Raw genomic sequence first — 16,846 nt, forward strand, 5'->3', positions numbered from 1 at the left:
CGAGAGACCTACAGTATGGTGCAGGGAAGGAGACACACCTACAGTATGGTGCAGGGAGAGAGAACCTACAGTAGGTGCAGGGAGAGAGCAGAGGAGACCTAGAGTATGGTGCAGGAGAGAGAGACCTCCGTATGGTGCAGGGAGAGAGAGACCTACAGTATGGTGCAAGGAGAGAGAGACTTACAGTATGGTGCAGGAGAGGAGAGACCTACAGTATGGTGCAAGGAGAGAGAGACTTACAGTATGGTGCAGGAGAGAGAGACCTACAGTAGGTGGCAGGAGAGAGAGACTTACAGTATGGTGCAGGGAGAGAGAGACTACAGTATGGTGCAGGGAGAGAGAGACTACAGTATGGTGCAGGGAGAGAGAGACCTACAGTATGGTGCAAGGAGAGAGAGACCTACAGTATGGTGCAGGAGAGAGAGACCTACAGTATGGTGCAAGAGAGAGACATAACAGTATGGTGCAGGGAGAGAGAGACCTACAGTAGGTGCAAGGAGAAGAGACTACAGTATGGTGCGGGAGAGAGACTACAGTATGGTGCAGGGAGAGAGACATACAGTATGGTGCAAGGAGAGAGAGACATACAGTATGGTGCAGGGAGAGAGACATACAGTATGTGCAGGGAGAGAGAGACCTACAGTATGGTGCAGGGAGAGGAGAGCGAGAGACCTAGAGTATGGTGCCAGGGAGAGTGGTGCAAGGAGAGAGAGAGACATACAGTATGGTGCAAGGAGAGAGAGAGACATACAGTATGGTGCAAGGAGAGAGAGACATACAGTATGGTGCAAGGAGAGAGAGAGACATACAGTATGGTGCAGGGAGAGAGACACCTACAGTATGGTGCAGGGAGAGAGAGACCTTTGGAACCGTTTTGCTGGAGCTGTAAACGGTTTGATGGTTGCTTTCAACATCAGACTTATGGAGTGATGGGAATGCTTGGCAAAGCAGAAAGTTGGATAAACAAACAGGCTGCTGGAGGTCATCCAAAAATTCAACTCCTCCGTTCCATCCGTCTCCATCTATTCCTCCTCCTCTCTTTCATGGGTGTCCATCTCTCGCTGGTGTATTTCAACCTCTATTTCACTTCATCAGTATCAGCCAATTAATTGTTAGTGTCTCACCCCCATCTTACCTTTTTCTCCCTGTGTGCCAGTACATCTCCTCTCAACAGAACATGCTGTATTCTCTGGGATGTCGTTGGGTGGTCAGCACAAACATAACGCTGATTAGAAAACCAAACTTAACCTGTTCCATCTCTAATATTATTTCCACGCTTGTAAGGGAAAATGTAATTCAAGAACACAGACAAATCTAACATGAATATAAATTATTGCTACTGTGGTAGGTAAGAAATCCGATCATTCAGCAATCAGCATAATGAATTGCGTAAAAATATTCACATTTTATTTATATTCTCCACAAAAGTATGCAGTCACAAAACAGATGTGAAATGTGTATGAACAACACATACAGGGGACAAAACATACCCAGAATCTTTAACAGTTGGCATTGTAACAGTGGTTGGATATTGAATGAGGCATATATGTAGAGTCATATTAACTGCTGACAAGCTTCGGTACAATATATTCACTAAGTCTAGTATATAAATAACTGCAGGCCATATGGTTTAATTTGAAAAGATAGTTAGAGAGGTGGTAAAGCGGTGAGAGATGAATTTAAATGAAAGAACAAAGTTAATCTGTGAGTTATGCAGTTATTAACTCGGTCCTTAGAAATATGTTCACTAACAAAGTAGTTGAAATAAAACGGACTACAGTAGGAGGAAACAATAAGAGAGCGCTTTCTTCTGAACAACTCCAAAGCTTTATAAATAAACACATTATATTTAGCTCGTTTGACACACGTGACAAGGCTAGAGAACAAGGATACCATTTAAAAAGTTTGTCTTAGCACTGGATCGAGTCCACAGTTATGAACGAAAGGTGTCAAAGTGTCTTTAAAAATGCTGTGCCATATTTAGAGTAAAAAAATACATACTATGCCAGACAATGAAGATTAAAATAGTCTTTGTGAATACTGAGACTGTAGCATTGTGTAGTTTGGCTGGTGGCTATACAAAGATGGGTGGTTGAGGACTAGCAGTCTAGTCCTCCTGGAGGTGAAGGGGAGTCTAGTCCTCCTAAAGGTGAGGGGGGGGTCTAGTCCTCCTGGAGGTGAGGGGGAGTCTAGTCCTCCTAGGGGTGAGGGGGAGTCTAGTCCTCCTAGGGGTGAGGGGGAGTCTAGGTCCTTCCTAGGGGTGAGGGGAGGTCTTAGTCCTCCTAGGGGTGAGGGGAGTCTAGTCCTCCTAGGGTGAGGGGAGTCTTCCTAGGGGTGAGGGGAGTCTAGTCCTCCTAGGGGTGAGGGGAGTCTAGTCCTCCTAGGGGTGAGGGGAGTCTAGTCCTCCTAGGGGTGAGGGGAGTCTTAGTCCTCCTAGGGGTGAGGGGAGTCTAGTCCTCCTAGGGGTGAGGGGGGAGTTCTAGTCCTCCTAGGGGTGAGGGGGAGTCTAGTCCTCCTAGGGGTGAGGGGGAGTCTAGTCCTCCTAGGGGTGAGGAGAGACAGTCTAGCAGTCCAGCCCCTCACCCCCATGAGGACTAAAGGCAGATTCGGAGGAATCAGGACTCAGAGGGACCAGACAGACAGCTGTTGTTCAGAATCTTCAATACAAACAGGGAATAAGGTTGTGGAGCATAGGAAGATATGCAAAAATGGTCCACAAGGGTAGGGTCAGGTCAGGGGTGGGGATAGGATGGTGATGGACATAGGAAGGACAGCAGGAGGCGGAGTCTATATCAACAGTCCAAATGTTCAACCTCTTCTATCTAGCATCTATACGGGTGGGAAATAAATTGCTTTCCAATTAGCTGAGATATAAGGGAAGGAGACAAGCTGCACCCTATGAGTGATGATGACGATGATTATGGTCAGTTTGGTCTATATGGCACAGTCGTCCTGAGAGGCGGGGCTGAAGGCTGAGCTCCGGAGCGTATCCAGGCAGTTGACGAGGATGAGCGTTCCCGTCAGGTGTTTCCAACGCTTGGTGATGGGGCTCTTCATCTTGTCCAGGCCCATGTGGAGCTCCTGGATCACGTCCCGGTAGCTGTCCCCAATCTGGGCCGCCCACGTCAGTAGGAAGTCATAGGCTGGCTTCCACATGGCCTACACAGGGAGAAAGAGAGAGAGGTGGCGATTGAAGGGAGCATATTGAACTGACAATAGATCACATAGGAATTGCATGCTGTTTTCTGATGTTTCTATGGTAATAATTAAATAAACTTAGTGACCTTGTGATTAGATTGCCCGCCCTGAGATTGGTTGGGAGTTTAATTGGGAGTTTAATTCTTGGCCACTTCATACCAAAGACTGTAAAAATGGGACTCAACGCGTCTCTGCTTGGAACTCAGCATTAAGGATATAGATTGTAAGGCCCTGTGATAGGACGCTAGTCTATCTGTCCAGGGGGTGTACTTGTACATCAAGCTGCCTCACGCTACATATCTGTCCAGGGGGTGTACTTGTACATCAAGCTGCCTCACGCTACAGAAACAGGAGATAGACTGGCGTCCTATCTGTCCAGGGGGTGTACTTGTGCATCAAGCTGCCTCACGCTACAGAAACAGGAGATAGACTGGCGTCCTATCTGTCCAGGGGGTGTACTTGTACATCAAGCTGCCTCACGCTACATATCTGTCCAGGGGGTGTACTTGTACATCAAGCTGCCTCACGCTACATATCTGTCCAGGGGGTGTACATCAAGCTGCCTCACGCTACAGAAACAAGAGATAGACTGGCATCCTATCTGTCCAGGGGGTGTACTTGTACATCAAGCTGCCTCACGCTACATATCTGTCCAGGGGGTGTACTTGTGCATCAAGCTGCCTCACGCTACAGAAACAGGAGATAGGCTACTGCTCCTTTGAGCTGTTCTAGCTCGCACAAGCCAACGCTCGTGCAAGATTATTTACTTACTATGGTCATATTGATGTTGTTGGCTTACCCACAGTGCAGCACAGGGAGAGATAAGGACAGAGGACAATGTGGGGTGGTAATTGAAGGGAACATATTGAAGTGAGGGTGACAATAAAATCACATGGAACTGGCATGTTATGCTCCACCAGTTTAACAATGGTTATGTGGCTGACATTCACAGTACATCAATCCAAAAGTATGTAAAGCACAAAAAGTATTTAACCATTTACAGTTCACAGGTCATGTAATTTCCAAAAGCTGTGTGTAGTATTTGAATAATGCCAGATCAGAAGCTAGCCTCACCTCGTTGTCCAGCACTCCGTTCCTGTCTCTGTGCGGTCCCTCGTATGCATCCAGCTGCAGACGAGACAGTTTGGATAGCCTCTCAGCCAGTTCCCTCCACCGCCCAGCCACCTCCACCGCCGTGGTCAGCAGGACAAAGTCCATCACCAGCCTGGCCACCAGGCCCTGGCAGTCCATCTTCAGCAACGCCTGAGGGGGGAAGACAGAGACTGGTTAAAAAAGAAAAAATGAAAACACAAACTGTACATTCTTGCCAGTACAATTCCACGAGGAGAGCTGGTTAGGACAGGATAACATACAAAACACACAGGAACAAACACACACAAGAACACAAGATTAAGAGTTTTGTTTCTTGGCTATGCTTCCCATTGTTCCTAAATATCCTCTTTTCCATAATCTCAACTGTGTCATTTCCCATAACCTCAAATCTGTGTAATTTTCCATAATCTCAGGTCTGTTATTTTTCAGATGTATTCCGGAGGGCCTGACGGGAACAGAGCCTCTACAGCGCTAAGCACCACCTCACCAGGAGGGCTACAGCATTCCAGAGCCATSCAGGCTCCAACTCTCTGGCTCCAGCTAGGTACAGTAGCTGGCTGTGCTGCTGGGCTGAGAGGAGGAGAGTGATTCCTGTTTGATTAACTCAGCGATAGGCAGGGGAGCAGACCAGGGGACTATGTGCCAGTATGGAGCACAGCAAACAGCAGGAAACCCATGCTGTTTTACACTAATTAAAATGGAGAGAGAGACATTTGACTGGCTAGCACTGTGTAAAATGGCCTGTTTCCAAGTGTGTACGTGTAAATCAGAATATCTTTAATGATAAGAAGTAGAAAAGCAGTATTGAGAAGTCAGAACAAAAACAGAGTCTGACCAGTCGYCTCTGGAAGGTCATGGATATTTACACACGCTAATAGCCTCTAACACCTTGTCTATTGTCCTCATATCACGGCCCAGTTCAGCTCAGCAGGCAAACTACTCCAAACATGTATTTAGTAGGTTTATAACCTAGTACATATATATATTTTTTAAAGTCTTAACAAGAAGTATAGACTATAAAGTTAATGGTGTCTATATTCATACAATGATCAATAAAGYTCTAATATCAAACTTAAATTAAAACTATTTGAATTACATTTAAAACAGCAACACACTTAAAACAATAAAATGAACATGTGAACTTTCATGTGCCTTAATAACAAACTTGTATGCAATCTGTAAATATGAATAKAATTGTTCAAATTACGAGCCCAGTTGGTTTAGCCACAGAAAACGAAAGCAACCTTCCCGCTAGCCATGATTGGCTGAGATAATGAGTGGGCTGGACATGCTYAGAGATGAGTTTGGATTGGTCTGCCATATAGCACYCTTCTGTCTATTTGAGCTGYTCAGTATGTGTTGGTAATCCTGTCTAACGCTGCTTTTAAATGTTTTTTATTGCGTAGTAGTAAAACTGCATACGTGTTGCTTTCCACTTTCTGGACGACTGAGTTCAGTGGAATTCGAGTATGATAGCTGAGGAGATGGAGAAAACACCTGTCTCCGGATTACATCTTCAAACTAAGGGCAACCATGGCATCTGCGACTGGAGACGCATCCATCTATGAAAAGGGGTTTCATTTCAAGTTAAAGTGTACTGTTAGCCAACTAACATTAGCTAATTAGATGTCTTAACAAAAGACCCCACTATGCAAGTAACCATTTCGGGTACGTTCGTAAATTCAGTCTGGCCAACTACTCCAATTTCAGAGCACTCTRATCTGAGTGTGGCAGAGCGCAGAATAACTGAAGAATTTATGAATGCTCAACACCCGTTGAATATGGCKGGTGTCAGTAAACGTTGGCAAAAAAGCMGAATTAAAGTATTTCCAGCACCACAGTTACAATCAGCAATGCTCTGGATAACATGAAAACAGCCTAACCAGCTCTGCTAGGGCGAGTAAAATGGTCAGAGTGGGGTGTTCTCTCATTTGTGTCTGGAAGTAGRTAGCAAGCTGGCCAATGTTAGCCAGTTAGTTTGGGTGCTTGACTGCCYTTGTGAGGTCAGAACGTTCGGATCAACCCTACTCATCGGCCAGAGCATCCAACGTGCTCTCTGAACGCTCCGAGAGCGTAACGCTCTGAATTTACGAACTGACAATCTGACAGCACAGTTGCAGTCACTAACGCTCTGGAAAACATAACAGCCTAACCAGCTCTGCTAGGGTGAGTAATGTTCAGTGAGCTGTTCTGTCTGGAAGTAGCTAGCAAGTTAGCTTGGGTGCTTGACTGCTATTTWWWWWWAAWTATTATTATGAACAAAACAAATACAAGAGTACATAAACCTAACAGACAGGGGTATTACATTWTGAGATACATTTTCAATTTGTCAAAGTTTTATGGTACGTATTGCTTTTTTGTTTTTACACTTACTGATCATTTCAAAAATAATATTTAAATTCTATGTGAAGAGGGGTTTGTTCTCTGCCCACTTCATTTTACGGATAAAGAATCTMCCATGAAAAATAAACAAATTAACAATGAAAGTTAAATCAGGGTCCATAAAATTTCGATCAAAATAAAACATAATATCAGTCTTTCAAACTAACATTAATAGTAGTTTATTTGAAAATAAAATCTAACTTACTTCAAAATCTTCTGACATAAGAACAGTCCCAAAATAAAAGGTTGAGTCCCTGAGTCACAAGCACAAAATACACATTTGATATCAATAGCTATTTTGAATCTGTTTATAACAAAAGGTCTTTACAGGGGTGCTTGACTGCTGTTGTTAGTACAGAATGTTCGGATCAACCCTTAAAGAGATGGGTGGGGCTAAAGCTTAAGAGGGTGTGAATGATGCTGAATGGGTGTAGACAAAGAAGGGCTCTCCAGTAATAGTACCAAAACATTCAAAGGCCATTTTCTCAAAAAGGAAGTTTACAAGTTTAATCAACTTTCAAAGCAAAATCACTTTTCCATTGTTCCTCAAATGCAGTGTATGATATACTATTTTGTATATACCATTTTGAGGCTACATTAGACCGACTTGAGCCGGTTGGTCACACATTGTACTATAGTCCAAAACGCATTTCTTCAAGTGGCTACGGAGGTGCATATTCGATGTGCAATACTGTTTTCCATACAACCTTGCAAAGTTCTCACATAACTGTTGCAAGTGGAAAAGAGCCAACTCGCTCCACTGTGATACATTTTGTACATAAGACGGTACAGGCGTAGACAAAATAGGTCCAGCAATCATAACAGAGCGAGTAAGGAGTAAACGCATGTCACATTTTTACATTCATGTGCATTGAAATGAGAAAACCCTGATGAGATTTTAGCGAGCAGGTGGCCAACTTAAGCTGAATATTTCTTATCATTCCATCATCCAGCACACCAATATTCTCCCAGAGGGTCAAKACGTGTTTTGATGCCCAGAGTAAGATGATGCATAGAGTCCACTACAGCCATGTCCATGGGCATGAAATATGGCAATTTAAATAGCTCTGAGAATCTCAGTTTCAGTCTCTATTGTTTTTCCTGTGTGCCTTGGTCTTTGCCTGTGTCCACATACTCTGTTGCATTTTGTGAACTTCATTCTGATGTTGCAGTACATGGTTGTCTGTCCACTGCATGATGGAGTAATCTGCTTTTTGTTTTACCCCAGTTCCATGYAAATGTCTGTAGGCATTTGTTGCAACCTGTGTGAGCGTGACATGGATCTGTGTTGTTGAGCAGATAAAAACACAGTGGTGAAATCCCAAGTAGACTACATGGAAGTTAAAAACATAACACTAAAGAAAAAAAAAAGTTTCTAATAAAATGACATTGAAAATAAACAGGGGCCTGAAAGGCTTAGCAATAAAGTAGCCAACTGTATAAATTGTTATGAAATGTCACCGATGTACACTAGTTGTTAGTTGAAGAATAGGCTACTGGGAGACAAGATTATTAACGCTTTTACAGAGACGCAAAAAACTCTGTAATAATAAACAAACACAAAACATGTTCAGCCTGCCAAAATAACTCCTGGGTCTGTTCTGGCTGCAATATAAATCATCTGGAAAGGTGGCTGTATCTTGCTGTTCAACTGTCCATTGAGTGAATTTATCATAGAACTTAGTTTTATAAAATGATGTTCATTATCGTATGCGGTCTTTCTCAAAAGTCTGCGGCAGTGATCTAGGTTTGAGATCTGCTTTGCGCTTTTTCATGATTGCGACACAATCTATTTTTACAGCCAATCGTCAATAAATAATATGTGAGGCAGAGATACTTTATGTCGAATTACAGACACAGGCTTGGTTGGAGCTAAGTCTTGTGGATCTGTGCACCTAGAGCCAAAGARGGTGGATAAATGAAGATGTCTTACTCAGGTCTTTTACCATTGACAAAATGGTCACAGTTCRTGTCTACTTAAGGGGTGGCTCTCCCATAGACACCAATGCGATAGCAGCTGGGTCTGGTCWACTAGTATATGAACTAGAAAACATTTGCAGTCTCTGCTGGAGCAACCATATACAGTCATTGGGAGTGACYCACTTGGCTGCCGAGTGGCGCAGCGGTGCAAGGCATCTCAGTGCAAGAGGCGTCACTACAGTCCCTGGTTTGAATCCAGGCTGTATCACATCCGGCCATGATTGGGAGTCCCATATGGCGGCGCACAATTGGCCCAGCGTCGTCCGGGTTTGGCCGTCATTGTAAATAAGAATTTGCTCTTTACTGACTTGCCTAGTAAACAAACAAAAAAATAACTTGTATCACAGTGTCCACTAGATGTCAAAATCGTAAAAATGAATGAAAACAAACATTTGCTCTTTGGTCTCAATTGAAGGTTAGGCATAAGGTTAGTGGTGTGGTTAAGGTTTAAAATCTAATTTTAAGAAGATAAATTGTAGAAATAGGTGGGGTTTATGGCTTTGTGACTGTGGTAACTAGCGACGCCCAGAGTTTCTGTGCTTGTTTGAGTGGTAAGGCTGAAGCAATCTACAGCAGACGAAAGTCGAGGAGTGAAGTCGGGGGAGCTGCATCTGCTACAGCTGAAAGTCGGCCACTGATGTGGTTTTCCAACAGCAAGGCTCAATGCAATAAGGCAATGTTGCCATTTTTATGAAAGTATCACCCACACAAACTGTAAATATATGTGTACATTGTTCTATCAATTGGGGAGAGAGAGCCTCAAATATCACATTAATGTATACCTATCCACTGAATAGTTATAGAATGGCGGCAAAGATGCTTCCTGTTTCAGTCACMTCTTTGGTCCCGTTCGCGTGGGTTAAACCCCCCCACTAATGATTCATTGACAAATAGTGCCCCCCACAATGAAGGTGATGGCTTCACCTGGTGAGTAGCAACAGCCGAAAATCTACACATAGGCGCAAGTCGGACAATATTTATCCCSATAATGCAACAGACTTTGAAAGACTTGACAAAAGAGATCTGCTCGAACGCAGACGCTGTTTCGATGGAACAGAAAGTGTAGCTTCATGAAACACAAGCACAAACTCATCAGCCAATCAAATGCATGGGAATTGAAGGGAAGGCGTAGTGGTTGAAAGGTAAATAATCCAATCAAACTAACAAAACCAGAAGTGAGGGCGTGACTGTTGAAAATGACCAGTCAAAAGAACGCGATTTGAAAACTGCCACAGGGTTTCTAAACTGTTTTTGGGCGCGTTTGAGTGGTAAGGCGAAAGTAGACGGAAGTCAACGATTGAAGTCGGGGGCAGTGATGCCAATCCACTTTTTTATATCATTCACATGATCAACATGTTCCAAGGAATTAATATCCTGATAAAGAAATATTAAATACAAGCCCAAGCTCTTCCTAACACTCACAAGACTTATTTAGTATTTTTGTGAGGTTCTCAAAATATAACCAGGTACAGTAGTGAATGCATAGGCTACGACAATGAGAACATATAGGTGTTTTGGCAGCATATGGYATATGCTTGGTTGTTTGCCATTACTTCATGTCCTGGTACCTGTACCTTGTATTATTTGTGATTGTGCAACATGGAATTGTAAGATGTGATTAAATGGTCCACAAAGATTCTTACTGAATGCAAATTGATTGCATGTCAGCGTCGCTACAGCCTGCAGTGTATATTTCTTTAATTCACAACCTTTATATTGCTTGTCAGTAAGAATGTAAAGAACAGAATTTGATTCAATTTCATGAAGTGCACAACACTCACCGTACAGAACAGTGTTAGACTATACAGTGGATACAATTGAGATTTAGTGCCACTGATCTACACACAATGTCAGTGGAATTTTGTTTAGAGAATTTTTTACAAATTAATAAAATTGTCTTGAGTCAATAAGTATTCAACGCCTTTGTTATGACAAGCCTTAAAACGTCCAGGAATAAAAATTAGCTTAATAAGTCACATAATAAGTTGCATGGACTCACTATTTGCAATAATATTAAAGTAATTTTTGAATGACTACCTCATCTCTGTACCCCACACATACAATAATTATCTATAAGGTCCCTCAGTCGAGCAGTGAATTTCAAGCACAGATTCAACCACAAAGACCAGAGAGATTTTCTAATGCCTTGGAAAGAAGGGCACCTATTGGCAGATGGGTAAAAAAAAAAGCAGACACTGAATTTCCCTTTGAGCATGGTGAAGTTATTAATTACGATTTGGATGGTGCATCAATACACGCAGTCACTACAAAGCTACAGGCGTCCTTCCTAACTCAGTGGCCTGAGAGGAAAGAAATCGCTCAAGGATATCACCATGAGGCCAATAGTGATTTTAAAACAAAGTTTAATGACTGTGAAAGGAGAAAACTGAGGACGGATCAACAACATTGTAGTTACTCCAGAATTCTAACCTAAATGACAGAGTGAAAAGAAAGAAGTCTGTACAAAATAATATTCCTAAACATGCATCCTGTTTGCAATAAGGCACTAAAGAAATACTGAAAAAAAGTGTGGCAAAGATATGAACTTTTTGTACTCAATACAAAGCGTTATGTTTGGGTCAAATCCAACACGTCACTGAGTACTCTTAATATTTTTAAGCATGGTGGTTGCATCAAGTTATGGATATGCTCGTCATCGGCCAGAGCTTGGGAGTTAAAAAAAATWAAAATAATTTACCTCAGAATAGAGCTAAGCACAGGCAAAATCCTAGAGGAAATCTGGTTCAGTCTGCTTTCCAACAGACACTGGGCGACAAACTAACTTTTCAGCAGGACAATAACCTAAAACTTAAGGCCAAATATACACTGGAGTTGCTTACCAAGACAACATTGAACATTTCTGAGTGGCCTAGTTACAGTGTTGACTTAAAAATTGTCTTGAAAATCTATGGCAAGACTTGAAAATGGTCGTCTAGCAATGATCAACATCCAACTTGACAGAGCTTGAAGAGTTGGGCAAATATTGCCCAAAAGAATGGGCAAATAATGTACAATCCAGATGTGCAACGCTCTTAGAGACTTACCCAGAAAGACTCAAAGCTGTAATTGCTACCAACGGTGATTCTAACATGTATTGACTCAGGGGGTTGAATATTAATCTCAGTAAATGTTAGAAAATCTTTAGAAAATCTTTTTTTTTTCTTCCACTTTGACATTAGAGTATTTTGTAGTTAACATGATAATGTTACATGGATTTAATTGTAGGAGTAAAAAATTGCATGTTGCTGTATTTGACTAAAACAAGCTAATGTTAGCTGGCAAGCAAAGTTAGCCAAATATCCTTTGGTAGCTAGCTAGCTAACGTTTGCTATCCAATGTTGGTGGGAGAACAGATTGCTTGGTAGCTAGCTCACTAACCAAGTCTAGTAAAATACAGCAAAAGGAGAAAAGCGGCTATTGACATTTTATTTGTATTGTTTTGATACAATTAGTAAGTGGGAACGATGCATCATCAAACGAGGTAATGGATTTCCAACAACTCATGGCCATGCGGAATCAGATGCCAGACTACAACACGGTGGCTGATATGAACGAAAGGCTGACAAGTAACTAAACTATTCCAACAACAGAAGCAGAAGCTATAGCASAGCACTCCTCCAGCGACTGCAACAGAACAGGAGTTTGTCGAGCAAGACYGAATGAGCTATCCACAAGTTCAATGTTTATCTTCATAACTTGCAATTTGATGGTAGCTAATGTTGAATATTTTAATCCTGTTAATTTGCTAATGATGTTATTTTCTGTTCTAATAGCAGGCAGCAAGGGATCTACACATTAATGCTGACTTGTAGGACAAATATAAGCCACAAGAAAAGTGACTACAAATGTCTATTTGGTTTGACTTTGATAAAATATATACAGTACCAGTCAAAAGTTTGTACACACCTACTCATTCATGGGGTTTTCTTTGTTTTTACTATTTTTTACATTGTAGAATAATAGTGAAGACATTAACTATGAAATAACACATATAGAATCATGCACTAACCAAAAAAGTGTTAAACAAATCAAAATATATTTTATAACAAATGTGTTATTTAAATGTGTTATTAAATGTGTTATTTAACAAATGTGTGTTGTTTCATAGTTTTGATGTCTTCACTATTATTCTACAATGTAGAAAATAGTAAAAATAAAGAAAAACTGACTCTGAGTAGGTGTGTCCAAACATTTGACTGGTACTGTATAAATATATATTTAAAAAACGACATCCAACCAAGCAATCAGGTTGTTGTAGGATGGTTATCTTAACATTGTCAAATATGTTACATGAAATAGTGGTGTGAATATCATGCACAAACTTAATTTCATGTTTTMTCTTTGTCATGTCTCAGGAAGAACACGCTGCACAACACCCATGTACTGTCTGCTGTTCAGTCAGCTGAGGTTAAGGTACACAGACGGAAAGTGACGCATGGCAGAGTTTAAGTTGAAGGTGATTAAAAACATGGAATGACCTACATAGTTCTACATCTTACAACTTTCTCAATGATTTTGATGCATATAACCATTGATAATACACCACACTGACTCCTCAGATGATTTTGATGCATATAACCATTGATAATACACCACACTGACTCCTCAGATGTAAAATCGGTATTGAACTGAAAGAGAGGTTTAAGTCGTCGGACACCCCAGACAGAGCAAAGGAACGGGACATAAAAAAGGTGGCGTCGCCAGAGACAGGTTTAATTATAAATGTAAACCAATCCATACATTTTCAATACAGTACTGAGTTTTGAAAAGTTCAGACTTGTTCCACAGACTTTAATGTGTACTTTTTTGTTGTTGTTGCATAATAACTTATTGTCTCCTGTAATGTCACAGACTCTCAGACGCTCTGCTGAAGAGAAGAGTATCCGGATGAATTTTTAATAACCTCCCACCCTGGCACTCCCCAGAGTTTTAGGACCTGATTGCATCAGCAGAACGGAAAAGGGCCAAGCAAGCTTTTGGGGAGAAAAAGCGCAGTCAGAACAAAAACCGGAGCAACCGTCCACGTCAAACGCAGCCCTACCCAGAACAACCGAATGTGCAATAGACCAAAGACTATTTTCACTGACTCTTCACACTTGCTCCTCAAGAGACTTATTGCACCGACTCCCACTCACTCACCCAGCCTTACATATACGCACTCACAGAACATCCTCTTCTTTATTACTTATATTTTTTTAAATAAATTGTCTTGATATTATGTTTATTTTTTTTATAAACGTGTATTGCACCGCTGAGAGCTTGTCATTTTTTTGTTATTTCCTCACTTTTTTTTTTGGAAGGGGGTTTGGGAATATATKATTTTTTACTTATATGTTTTATGTTATAAATGTTTTATATTTTTATTAGAGATGTAGTGTATATTATGACACCTACAAAAGACTGTCAAAACCCACATTTATTCAAATGTGTTTTTCCCTGCCAAGAAGATTCCTTTRGTTTGAAAGTWWAWWWWWTATMTTTTATCCATTGTTGTTGTAATGATTTCTTTACAGTCAAGTTTTTTTCATCGTATTTTAAAGAACTTGTAGAAAATATTTAATCARTTGTTTGGAGCAATAACACGTATCATATCAGAGATAAAACACCTTAGTTCTTCCGACTGGCATGGGAGTGGCTAGAGTCTTCAGAGCTGTAAGGATAATTAGGAGTCTGAAACTATTTTGTGGCAGTGTAGTCAATGGCTTGTTTCTGTATATCTAATCTATTTGGAGTATCGCCCAGACCAACCAGTCGCCCTTTAAAASCCTCAGTCTTGTCAAGTTGAGGTGAAAGCAAACTATGCCTGTGCTCATGGAATCTGAATATGTTTTCATGTAGCACAGCCWCAGGCAGAGAGAATCATAGGGCATGACTGAAGTGCAGCATGCAAAGTCATTCACCCAAGCACATATATGAACACACAACAAACCCATGTACARGCCAAAGACCCATCCTTTACTGATACTCAGCAATCACAGCACACATGGTTAAGCTTATTGACTCTGATCCGTTCTCTGACTAGCAGACTCAGAGCTCCGCCAACTAAAGCTKTTATTTGTTCCACGGGCAGGAATACATGGAATGACAGGAAACGGGCAGGGTGGGGGGGGATGGTAGAGGAATGTGGTTGGTGGAGATGCTCTCTCTCTCTGTGTGTACAGAGACATAGACAGGTTACAGACAAGAGTATAAGATAGCGGGATGGATGCCTGGAGTTCCTGCTAACGGCTACCCATGAGTGCACAGTTTCAGCCCAGATCAGAGTTCAACAGCAGAGGGAGTTTTCACTTCCGCCCAGTCTACATTATATATACCCTTATCCAGAGAGAATAACAAGGACATTCAAAAGAAGGATTCTGTTCCCATGTGTGCATTTGTACAGGATAAGTAAGACCTGAGACAAGCACCTGCTTCCTCTCTGGATAACAGCAACAGGAAATTCCCTGCAGGAATCAAGGAGATTGCTTCCCAAGTCACCTTCAGCTAGGTCCTGACCCAGCCAGGATCCCAGTCACTTCAGCTTAGGTCCTGACCCCAGCCCACAGGAATTCCTGGTTGCTCTGCTCAACCCTGCCCACGCCAGGAGTCCATACGAGTCGTGTCTCGCATGCTCACGGACCTGTGACCCGCCAGGAGGGGCCTGGTTCTCCTCTGTCAACACTGACCCCCAAGCCAGGGAGAGATCCTGGTTTCTCTGCTCACTTTGCATCAAAATGGATGAGGCGTTAAGGGCACAGGAATCTACAGGAGTCTGGGTACTTTCTCTGCTTTCACCACACATTTGGTCCTGTTCAAACTGGGTGGTGTAATGATATACCATCATCGGTCTCTACTACGGCTTATTGACCCGAGAGAGTCCTGGTGCTCTGCTAACGCGATCAGAACCTGAAACTTAGCAGATTTTGGCTGTGTATCTCACTAGCTTAGCACATACATGACTCGGTCAGCCAGGCAGGTGCCTGCGTATCTTGAGTGCTAACCTTTTGGTAGGCCTAAGTGGCCTGAGAGTATCATGGTCTTCACTTATGGTGCTCACACTTGACCCTCGTAGGCTCGAGAGTCCTGGTGCTCTGCTCACATGACCACGCCAGGAGTCCTGGTCTCTGCTACAGACCACCGTGACCACACGCCAGGAGTCCTGGTTCTCTGCTCACACTTGACCCAGCCAGGAGTCCTGGTGCTGCTGCTCACCTCTGACCACAGCAGGAGTCCTGGTTGCTGCTCACACCTGACCCAGCCAGGATCCTGGTTTCTGCTCACACCTGACCCCAGCCAGAGTCCTGGTGCTAACAGACATACAATAATACTGCACATATAGAGCAGTAAAGTTGACTTTGCAACAACACAACAGTTTTCTGTGTTGACATCACTGAGTGTACAAAGCATTAGAACACCTGCTCTTTCATTACAGACCTGACCTGGTGATCCAGGTGAAGCTATGATTCCTTATTGATGTCACCTGTTAAATCCACTTCAAATCAGTATAGATGAGGGGAGGAGAAAGGTTAAATAAGGATGTTAAAGCCTTGAGACAATTGAGACGGATTGTTATGTGTGCCATGCAGAGTGTGAATGGGCAAGACACATGTTTAGGTGTCTTTGAACAGGGTAATGTGGTAGGCCAGGCGCACCGGTTCAAGAACTGAAACACTGCTGGGTTTTTCATTCAACAGTTTCCCGTGCATGAACAAAGGTCCACCACCCAAAGGACATCCAGCCAACTTGACACAACGTGGGAAGCTTGGAGTCAGAAGAGAAAACTGAGCACACTGCTGCTCATGCTCCAGGTGATATTTATTTACAAGTTTCGACAACGTTTCGACCCATATCCCAGGTGGAAGGTCCTACATTAGGGCATTGGAGTCACCATGGCCCAGCATCTATGTGGAACGCGTGACACTTATAGTCCATGCCCCGACGAATTGAGGCTGTTCTGAGGGCAAAATTGTGTGCAAGTCATATTAGGAAGGTGCTCCTAAAGTTTTGTATACTAAACTGTTTGCCCGGGATGACAAATCCAAATAGTTAAGAGGGCTTCATCTAATTTCCACCTGTGACTAAAAAGCTAACTGCCTGTGACTGATTAATTAAAGGAAGCTGTCAGGAACAATACTCCCTTCACTGATAATGCTGCCAGCTCCAGTTTAATTGCAGGGTAATCCATGTCTGATCT

The 16,846-nt window shown here is 42.3% G+C and overlaps 1 protein-coding gene across 2 annotated transcripts in view; it reads right to left on the minus strand.

Annotated features, from left to right (window-relative positions):
* Positions 1-2,342: 2,342 nt before the first annotated feature.
* The window catches only part of LOC111959890 (SH3 domain-binding protein 4-like), a 113,782-nt gene continuing 99,278 nt past the window's right edge, over positions 2,343-16,846 (minus strand). For both annotated transcript variants that reach the window (XM_023981727.2, XM_023981728.2), the window contains exons 4-5: positions 4,273-4,461; positions 2,343-3,159 (exon numbers count right to left, since the gene is read on the minus strand). In XM_023981727.2, coding sequence (XP_023837495.1) covers positions 2,935-3,159; positions 4,273-4,461 — 414 coding nt within the window. In that variant the 3' untranslated portion in view covers positions 2,343-2,934. The remainder of the gene's footprint in view (positions 3,160-4,272; positions 4,462-16,846) is intronic.

This window comes from Salvelinus sp. IW2-2015, linkage group LG36 (assembly GCF_002910315.2).
Source record: "Salvelinus sp. IW2-2015 linkage group LG36, ASM291031v2, whole genome shotgun sequence".
NCBI lineage: Eukaryota > Metazoa > Chordata > Actinopteri > Salmoniformes > Salmonidae > Salvelinus > Salvelinus sp. IW2-2015.